We start from the raw sequence: 10103 nt of genomic DNA, 5'->3' as shown, positions 1-10103 counted from the left end.
GCTCTATTCAGGTATTCTACTCGAGGGCCCGCCCCATGAAGCGAGGTGGGTTACTATGGAAACCAGTCTGGGCTGATCACACATGATCTCCGGTTTCCTCCCAAGGTGAATGGATGATCTCATCTGTTCGGGACCTGCTTCTCGTCATTGGTTAATGCTGCGCTTAGTCCCGCCCATCGGCGTCGCTGGGGCATGGTGATTGGATCCGTCTGGTGGAATCTGTTTGAATCAACGATGAATCACTTAAAGTGTGCTCGGCGACTCTTCCGTCCCTCTGCGCCCCCCCCCCCCCCCCCCGGCCCTGCGATGAGCTGGCGCCCCATCCGGGGTGTGGCCAGCTGAGAGACTGCAGCAGATGATCCGATCCACCGCGTCTCCAGGGAGGCGGATGTTGTTTGGTGGATCTGTGCTCGACTGTTCGGTCTGACCTGCGTTGGACCCTTATGAAACAGACACTGGATCCAGCAGAACTCCAGGTTCTGGTTCTGGCAGATCAGATGTTCATGTCTGCAGCCTGGTTGTCCTGATCGATCGGAATAACGTCTATGAATGCCCCTCCCCCTCCTCTTCTGCGTCCCGGTCAGAAGTTGCTGAACAGCTGGTATTTCTTAGCCCAGTCCATAGGGGGCGCTCTCCGCTTGATGCGGCCGGCGGCCATTTGTCTTGCCTCAGCAGCCGTTGGACTCAGACGCAGACCGCCGTCGATGAAAGAGTCTGAGACACGCCCATCGTCCTCATCATGGACCTGCACACACACACACACACACACACACAGTGTTACACACACACACACAGTGTTACACACACACACACACAGTGTTACACACACACACACACACAGTGTTACACACACACACACAGTGTTACACACACACACACAGTGTTACACACACACACACACAGTGTTACACACACACACACAGTGTTACACGCACACAGTGTTACACGTACACACACACACACACAGTGTTACACGCACACACACACACAGTGTTACACACACACACACACAGTGTTACACACACACACACACAGTGTTACACACACACACACACAGTGTTACACACACACACACACAGTGTTACACGCACACACACACACACACAGTGTTACACGCACACACACACACAGTGTTACACACACACACACACACACACACAGTGTTACACACACACACAGTTACACACACACACACACACACACAGTGTTACACACACACACACACAGTGTTACACGCACACACAGTTACACACACACACACAGTGTTACACACACACAGTCACACACACACACACAGTTACACACACACACACACAGTGTTACACATACACAGTCACACACACACAGTTACACACACACACAGAGTTACACACACACACACAGTTACACACACACACACAGTGTTACACACACACACTGTTACACACACACACACAGTGTTACACACACACACAGTGTTACACACACACACACAGTGTTACAAACACACACGGACACACACGCACAGTGTTACACACACACACACTGTTACACACACAGTGTTACACACACACACACAGTTACACACACAGTGTTACACGCACACACACACACACAGTGTTACAAACACACACGGACATACACACACTGTTACACACACACACACAGTGTTACAAACACACACGGACACACACACACACTGTTACACACACACACACACACTGTTACACACACAGTGTTACAAACACACACGGACACACACGCACAGTGTTACACACACACACTGTTACACACACAGTGTTACACACACAGTGTTACACACACACACACGCAGTTACACACACAGTGTTACACACACGCACACACACACAGTTACACACACACGGTGTTACACACACACACACTGTTACACACACACACACACAGTGTTACACGCACACACACACAGTGTTACACACACACACACACAGTGTTACACACACACACACACAGTGTTACATACACAGTGCCCCCCCCTCACCTGGATGCTCACGTCTGAGCTGCTGATCTCTGATTGTGTTGTGGAACTTCTGGAGGACTGAGACGCTGAGCTCCCATTGGCCCAGGATTCTGGAGACATTTCTGTGAGGGAGGGGTCTGTCCGAGTGACGTTTTTGATTGGTGGGTCTGTTACGGGGAGGTCGGAGGTCAGAGATGGGGTGGAGGGGTCGCTTTCTGTGGTCGATCCATCCATGAAGACCTCTGTGAGTCAACACACACAGACACACACAGACACACACAGTTACACACACACACACACGCACACACAGACACACACAGTTACACACACGCACAGTTACACACACGCACACACACACACACAGTTACACACGCGCACACACAGACACACACACACTCACACACACACAGACACACACAGTTACACACACACAGACACACACACACTCACACACACACACACACACACACGAGACCACTGTGTGTGTTCATGTTTAACGCCCTGTGTGTGTGTGTGTGTGTGCGTGTGCGACCTTTGACATGGCTGGCGGGGGGGCTGAGCCCCAGTCTCTGGAAGTGTTCATCCGCCTCCTGGCCCCCCCCTGCCCTGATGAGAGCCACCACCTCAGAATGCCTCAGGCCGTTCACCTGAGGGGGGAGAGGCGGGTTCAGCATGGCGAACACGTGAACAGGTGCTACATGCAGCCCCCTGGGGGGGGGGGGGGGGGTCCCAGACCCTGCCCACCTCCACCAGTCTGTCTCCACCCTCAGCAGCCGAGCCGGGGGCCACCGAACGCACAAACTGCCCCCCCTTCATCTTGCCGCTGTGCAGGTTGAAGCCATAGCCGTGCTGCCCCCTCACCAGGTGACAGCGGCGGGGGAGGAGCTCACCTGGTGCCTCAAGGCAGGGCGGGGCCTGCTCTGAACAAAAGCTGGCTTTAATGCCTGAACTCCTGATTCCGGACATTTTTATGACGATTATTTCATCGCCGTCCGTCCGTCTGTTTGTTTGTTTGTTTGTTTGTTTGTTTGTTTGTTTGTTTGTCCGTCTGTTTGTTTGTTTGTTTGTTTGTCCTTCTGTTTGTTTGTTTGTTTGTTTGTCCGTCTGTTTGTTTGTTTGTCCGTCTGTTTGTTTGTTTGTTTGTTTGTCCTTCTGTTTGTTTGTTTGTTTGTTTGTCCGTCTGGGCGGCTCCTGATCCAGGAGAGATCCTGAGTTCTGGATCACTTTGGTTGATTATTGACCGATGTTTATGGAATTTAACACAGTCCTGTTGGGAGGGGGTCCTGTTGGGTGGGGGTCTGCGCTCTCTGAGTGCTTTTCTAGTTATAAACTACAAACGTTCAGATTTTATTCTTTCAACTCCTGGTGTGTGTGTGTGTGTGTGTGTGTGTGTGTGTGTGCTCTCCTCCAGAATGAACACCACAGTGTGTTCTTCATCACAGCGGTGGTTAACGACCACACACACACACGCACACACACACGCACACGCACACACACGCTTCTCCATGACGATGACATGAAGGCCTGACAGGAAGGTGTCAGGTTCCCCTGCAGAGCGTGAGAAGGTGCAACATGAACACACACACACACACACACACACACACACAACAATGCCTGCTCTCTGTTAAAGCAGCCCCTCCCAGGTGTGCTGGGTTCTCTCCCGCCCCAGCACTCAGATCCAGGTGTGTTGTTTTAGCAAGTAGCTCAGATGCTAACACCCGAGAAGCAGCAGTTTTTGCTGCAGCTTTTTATCAATGCATTCAAACCAGATGAGACGGGAACAGACGTTTTTAATCCAGCTCACCTGTCCAGGTAGCCTAAAGGTTAGCTACAGGTGTTCATCTCTGCTATCAGGGGGGAGGAGCTAACCACCGAATGCTCTCATCCAACCAAAGCCACCCTTACCTCCGTGTCTGTCGCCGAACGTGACGTCACTGGGGGGCTCGCTTGTGGGGGCGGGTCTGCAGCACGTAGGAGGACACGTTGGAGTTTGGGTGACAGGGGTGAGCCCCCCCTGGGTAAGGGGCGCGGGGACAGGGTCCCCCTCTCTACAGCCAGGTCCTCGGTGCAGGCCAGGCCGCGCCCCCGGAGGGCGCTGTCGGTGTCCCGGTCCGTCACCAGCAGCCTGGTGCGGTGCGGGTACTCACAGACACGGGTCACCACCTGCAGGGGGGGGGGGGCTAGGTCAGGCTCCTCCGTGCGGTTCTGTTGCTCCAGTGAACTGGGCTGTACCTCCAGAGTGAAAACGATACCTGGTGACGCCCCCCCCCCCCCTGCATTGTTTGCAACTTAAACAAAACTAAATAAATATTCCAACCAAAAAAGGAAGGCAGAAGCGACGCGTCTGTAGCCTATCCGAGATCAGACGATTCGATTGGCTCTACCGATCAAAGGGTTGTTTATGCACTCTTCATATTCATGAATTTGTTCACTCTTTAATTTAACGCACCACCTTTTAACGCACCACCTTTTAACGCATCACCTTTTAACGCACCACCTTTTAACGCATCACCTTTTAACGCACCACCTTTTAACGCACCACCTTTTAACGCATCACCTTTTAACGCACCACCTTTTAACGCACCACCTTTTAACGCATCACCTTTTAACGCACCACCTTTTAACGCACCACCTTTTAACGCACCACCTTTTAACGCATCACCTTTTAACGCGTCACCTTTTAACGCATCACCTTTTAACGCACCACCTTTTAACGCATCACCTTTTAACGCACCACCTTTTAACGCACCACCTTTTAACGCATCACCTTTTAACGCACCACCTTTTAACGCACCACCTTTTAACGCACCACCTTTTAACGCATCACCTTTTAACGCATCACCTTTTAACGCACCACCTTTTAACGCACCACCTTTTAACGCACCACCTTTTAACGCACCACCTTTTAACGCACCACCTTTTAACGCACCACCTTTTAACGCACCACCTTTTAACGCATCACCTTTTAACGCACCACCTTTTAACGCATCACCTTTTAACACACCACCTTTTAACGCACCACCTTTTAACGCACCACCTTTTAACGCACCACCTTTTAACGCATCACCTTTTAACACACCACCTTTTAACGCACCACCTTTTAACGCACCACCTTTTAACGCATCACCTTTTAACACACCACCTTTTAACGCACCACCTTTTAACGCACCACCTTTTAACGCACCACCTTTTAACGCATCACCTTTTAACGCACCACCTTTTAACGCATCACCTGAACCTCACGTTGGTCCCCGCAGCACTCGGACACAAACACTCCTCTCAGACTTGACACTCACTTGACGGTGGGTTTGGTTTCCCACCTTCTCTCCGTTCACCTCCACCAGCCGGTCTCCCGGTCGCAGCCCGGCCAGGTGAGCGGCGGAGCCGGGCTCCACCGAGCGGATCAGGTGCCCCTGCAGGTGGAACCCGTAGCCGTGCTCCCCCCTGGTCAGGTAGCAGAGCCTGGGTCTCAGCTCGCCCTCCATCCCGGCGCGTCAGGAGGCAACAAGCGCGCTCGTTCCCTCAAAGGTGGAAAGGGCGTCGAACCCGCGTCCGACCGTGCGCCTCAACGGCCAATCGATCATCGACACAGGGGGGGGGGGAGAACAAATCCAAGACAGACAAGGAAGTGCTCCACGCTCCTCCGCTTCAATCTCCACCTGTCCCGAGGTCCGACCCACCGAGACCAAGGGGGCGTCAACAGACTCCACTGGGCGACGCCCAGGGTGGGAACGCCCCCCCCAGAGTGGTGACGTCGCCCCTCCCCTCACCCCTCCCAAAGTGGTAATCTCCCCCCCTGTGAGGTCACTGAATGATGATGGACGATGTGTTTTCAGCGGGTTTAAAGGGAGACGGAAACCGGGCTGAGGAGAAGTACAGTAGTGTGATGTACAGTACTATGGTGTACATGCAGTAACATGCACAGTACTATGGTGTACATGCAGTAACATGCACAGTACTATGGTGTACATGCAGTAACATGCACAGGACTATGGTGTACAACAAACGGTACTTTAAACTCATATATATTCAAAGTGAATAAATCACGAGGATGTGTGACGTTCACGTTTCATCATCAAGCCAACATTTCCTGTGCAGCTCGCGCCCTCTACTGGACAAACTCGGCATCTACAATCTTTACATTCTGCACAAAATGTCTTTATTTGGCAATAAAGAATTAGAACTTTATAAAAATATTTAATCTCATTTCTGGATACATCCACACGCTGGCAGGATTCCGTCGCTCATGTCTCTTGAGCCGCTGTCCCTGGGGGGGGCGGGGGTGTTTTAATGGACGCAGCCGGAGGGGGTCCGTCTTCAGGCTTCTCAGCAGACGGACAGCTGTACCTGTTCAGACACGCCGAGCACAGAGGGTTGACGGGGTGACAGACCTGCTGCCCGAAACCCACGAGCAACCAGTTGATCTGGCTCCACAGCTCCCTGCAGCAGACAGAACATCCCAAACATTCAGAACCGCTGAGTCCTTCAGGGTTCTGGAGCATCTGATGACAGCACGGACCCAGACCCAGTAACGGTCTGGCTCCGGGTCCATTTAGCAGACCCAGACCCAGTAACGGTCTGGCTCCGGGTCCGTTTGGCACAGAGCCAGACCCAGTAACGGTCTGGCTCCGGGTCCGTTTGGTTTCTGGGTCTGGCTCCGGGTCCGTTTGGCACAGACCCAGACCCAGTAACGGTCTGGCTCCGGGTCCATTTAGCAGACCCGGACCCAGTAACGGCCTGGCTCCGGGTCCGTTTGGCACAGAGCCAGACCCAGTAACGGTCTGGCTCCGGGTCCGTTTGGTTACTGGGTCTGGCTCCGGGTCCGTTTGGCACAGAGCCAGACCCAGTAACGGTCTGGCTCTGGAATCTCATGTTTACTTGTGCTACCTGAGCAGGTCTTAAGGAAGCTGCTGACTCATGCCGTTACCTGGGTAACCAGTCCTCCAGGGCTTTCCGGGTTCCCTCCGGGTCCTTGGTGGCTTTCTGGACCCAGCCCAGCCTACCAGAGATGCGGTGCACATGCGTGTCCACACCTAGACAGGACGTGTACAAAGTGTTTCCACTTCCTGTTTGATCCAAAACGCACCAAGTCCACGTCCGAGTCCGAGTCCGAGTCCCTCCCCAGCGCGGTGAGAGACTCGTTTAAAAACGCCGTTTGACTTTGACTCATTTACATCTTCTGGTGGTTTGATCTTCTACACGACGTCAACCTTCATGTCCTCCAACGACACTTGTGACAAAGAAAAGCCCCCAGGGAGCACAGACCTCCCCCAAGCTGCTCGCTCCCCCCCTAGCTGGATCTGCACCGTCACCATGGTGATCTGGATCAGCACCAGAAGGTTCTAGATTGTATCAGAGTTGATTCTTAATCCATAAATGGGTTTAATGTTAAAATGAATCTATTTAATCAAGATCTGTCTAACGCTTTGAGGTACGTTGCTAACAGGCAGACAGGCAGGTAGACAGGCAGGCAGACAGGCAGGCAGGCAGGCAGACAGGCAGACACAGGCAGACAGGCAGGTAGACAGGCAGGCAGACAGGCAGGCAGGCAGGCAGGCAGGCAGACAGGCAGACAAGCAGGCAGACAGGCAGGTAGACAGACAGGCAGACAAGCAGGCAGACAGGCAGGCAGGCAGGTAGACAGGCAGGCAGATAGGCAGACAGGCAGGCAGACAGGCAGGCAGGCAGGCAGATAGGCAGACAGGCAGGCAGACAGGCAGGCAGGCAGGCAGACAAGCAGGCAGGCAGACAGGCAGGTAGACAGGCAGACAGACAAGCAGGCAGACAAACCAACACCTAAGCCCTGCCCCGGCGGAGGCAATGGGGCGGGGCCATTGGTCTACGGTTACCGTTTAGTTGACGCTAGAACGGCGAGGAGTCTCTAATCTACCGTCCGTTATCAGTCAGGTTACCGCCCCCACCTATTCCAGACACCTGGTCCCAGGCAATGCTCATCGCCAGGTGCGCCATCTTAGGGCCGACTCCCGGGAGGCGGAGCAGCCCCTCCACGGTACCTGGGATGTCCCCTCCAAACTCCTCCTGCAGCACGGCGGCCGTCTGCTTCAGGTACCTCACCTTTCTCTAGAGGAAGTCAAGCAAAGAGTGAGCGGCAGAAAGGAAGTGGGCGTTACCCACCGGCAGAAAGGAAGCGGGGGTGGGCGTTACCCTCCGGCACACGCGCTACCCTCCAGCAGACAAACAGAGGTGGGCGTTACCCTCCAGCAGACAAACAGAGGTGGGCGTTACCCTCCGGCACACGCGCGGGGGTGGGCGTTACCCTCCGGCACACGCGCGGGGGTGGGCGTTACCCTCCGGCACACGCGCGGGGGTGGGCGTTACCCTCCGGCACACGCGTTACCCTCCAGCAGACAAACAGAGGTGGGCGTTACCCTCCAGAAGCCGACGGGGTGGATGAGCGTTCCCAGCGTTCCATCGTCGGTTCCGAGGATCTTCTCGACGGTGCAGCCGTGAGCTCGGAGCCGCTGCATCGCCGCTGCGGTCACCTGGTCCTTCGTCTGACTGGACAGCATGAGTGAAGCCAACACCTGGAAACGTCTCACCTGTGCCAAACAATAACATTCATTTGAACAAGCAGGACTCGCCGCCGTTACGCCTCCGAGCTCAGCACACCTACAGGTGCGGGGGCGCCGGAGTCGCAGCACGCCGCTGCTCCCATCGTGTCCACCGGAGCGTCGCGGCTGCTCCTCATCTCACGAATGTGTCCGAGCTGCCCCTCCCAGTCCGGAGGCTCCCAGCGCTCCAGCTTCACCGGGGGGGCGCCTCCACCCGCCTCGTGTTCCAGCTTCACCGGGGGGGCGCCTCCACCCGCCTCGTGTTCCAGCTTCACCGGGGGGGCGCCTCCACCCGCCTCGTGTTCCACCTTCATTTGTCTCCGCCTCCTGCTGCTGCGTGAAAACGGTGGCGTGACTACCACCACAGACACGTTACAGGTCAGAACCACCACAGACACGTTACAGGTCAGAACCAGCACAGACACGTTACAGGTCAGAACCAGCACAGACACGTTACAGGTCAGAACCAGCACAGACACGTTACAGGTCAGAACCAGCACAGACACGTTACAGGTCAGAACCACCACAGACACGTTACAGGTCAGAACCACCACAGACACGTTACAGGTCAGAACCAGCACAGACACGTTACAGGTCAGAACCAGCACAGACACGTTACAGGTCAGAACCAGCACAGACACGTTACAGGTCAGAACCAGCACAGACACGTTACAGGTCAGAACCAGCACAGACACGTTACAGGTCAGAACCAGCACAGACACGTTACAGGTCAGAACCAGCACAGACACGTTACAGGTCAGAACCACCACAGACACGTTACAGGTCAGAACCACCACAGACACACGTTACAGGTCAGAACCAGCACAGACACACGTTACAGGTCAGAACCAGCACAGACACACGTTACAGGTCAGAACCACCACAGACACACGTTACAGGTCAGAACCACCACAGACACGTTACAGGTCAGAACCACCACAGACACGTTACAGGTCAGAACCACCACAGACACGTTACAGGTCAGAACCACCACAGACACGTTACAGGTCAGAACCACCACAGACACGTTACAGGTCAGAACCACCACAGACACACGTTACAGGTCAGAACCACCACAGACACACGTTACAGGTCAGAACCACCACAGACACGTTACAGGTCAGAACCAGCACAGACACGTTACAGGTCAGAACCACCACAGACACGTTACAGGTCAGAACCAGCACAGACACGTTACAGGTCAGAACCAGCACAGACACGTTACAGGTCAGAACCACCACAGACACGTTACAGGTCAGAACCACCACAGACACGTTACAGGTCAGAACCAGCACAGACACGTTACAGGTCAGAACCAGCACAGACACGTTACAGGTCAGAACCAGCACAGACACGTTACAGGTCAGAACCAGCACAGACACGTTACAGGTCAGAACCAGCACAGACACGTTACAGGTCAGAACCAGCACAGACACGTTACAGGTCAGAACCACCACAGACACGTTACAGGTCAGAACCACCACAGACACACGTTACAGGTCAGAACCAGCACAGACACACGTTACAGGTCAGAACCACCACAGACACACGTT

General features: G+C 54.2%; 2 protein-coding genes across 2 annotated transcripts; both read right to left on the bottom strand.

Moving 5' to 3' along the window:
* Window positions 1-580: 580 nt before the first annotated feature.
* Window positions 581-5480, bottom strand: LOC137906749 (Na(+)/H(+) exchange regulatory cofactor NHE-RF2). The gene is made up of 6 exons (XM_068751038.1): window positions 5275-5480; window positions 3875-4141; window positions 2714-2896; window positions 2511-2625; window positions 2000-2220; window positions 581-745 (listed from the first exon to the last, which is right to left on the bottom strand). The coding sequence occupies exons 1-6, from the start codon at window positions 5461-5463 to the stop codon at window positions 581-583; spliced, it is 1140 nt and encodes a 379-aa protein (XP_068607139.1). The 5' UTR covers window positions 5464-5480.
* Window positions 5481-6138: 658 nt separating this feature from the next.
* On the bottom strand, window positions 6139-8699 carry nthl1 (nth-like DNA glycosylase 1). The gene is made up of 5 exons (XM_068751039.1): window positions 8613-8699; window positions 8368-8538; window positions 7900-8059; window positions 6906-7011; window positions 6139-6418 (listed from the first exon to the last, which is right to left on the bottom strand). The coding sequence occupies exons 1-5, from the start codon at window positions 8685-8687 to the stop codon at window positions 6223-6225; spliced, it is 708 nt and encodes a 235-aa protein (XP_068607140.1). The 5' UTR covers window positions 8688-8699; the 3' UTR covers window positions 6139-6222.
* Between the last annotated feature and the right edge of the window lie 1404 nt (window positions 8700-10103).

This window comes from Brachionichthys hirsutus, chromosome 17 (assembly GCF_040956055.1).
Source record: "Brachionichthys hirsutus isolate HB-005 chromosome 17, CSIRO-AGI_Bhir_v1, whole genome shotgun sequence".
Classification (NCBI taxonomy): Eukaryota; Metazoa; Chordata; class Actinopteri; order Lophiiformes; family Brachionichthyidae; genus Brachionichthys; species Brachionichthys hirsutus.
The sequence above is the reverse complement of the archived record's forward strand: the minus strand, read 5'-3'. Positions and strand labels throughout refer to the sequence as shown.

Bases quoted from the DNA above. Each gene is read 5' to 3' on its own strand.
- nthl1 (XM_068751039.1), bottom strand. From the start codon at position 8,687: ATGAGGAGCAGCCGCGACGCTCCGGTGGACACGATGGGAGCAGCGGCG. The intron at 8,539-8,612 runs GTAGGTGTGCTG...TGTTTGGCACAG, and splicing joins ACTCCGGCGCCCCCGCACCT to GTGAGACGTTTCCAGGTGTT. The intron at 8,060-8,367 runs GTAACGCCCACC...GACTTCCTCTAG, and splicing joins ACCCCGTCGGCTTCTGGAGG to AGAAAGGTGAGGTACCTGAA.
- LOC137906749 (XM_068751038.1), bottom strand. From the start codon at position 5,463: ATGGAGGGCGAGCTGAGACCCAGGCTCTGCTACCTGACCAGGGGGGAG. The intron at 4,142-5,274 runs GTGAGTGTCAAG...CCCCCCCTGCAG, and splicing joins GAAACCAAACCCACCGTCAA to GTGGTGACCCGTGTCTGTGA. The intron at 746-1,999 runs GTGAGGGGGGGG...GTGTGTGTGCAG, and splicing joins GCTCAGACGTGAGCATCCAG to GTCCATGATGAGGACGATGG.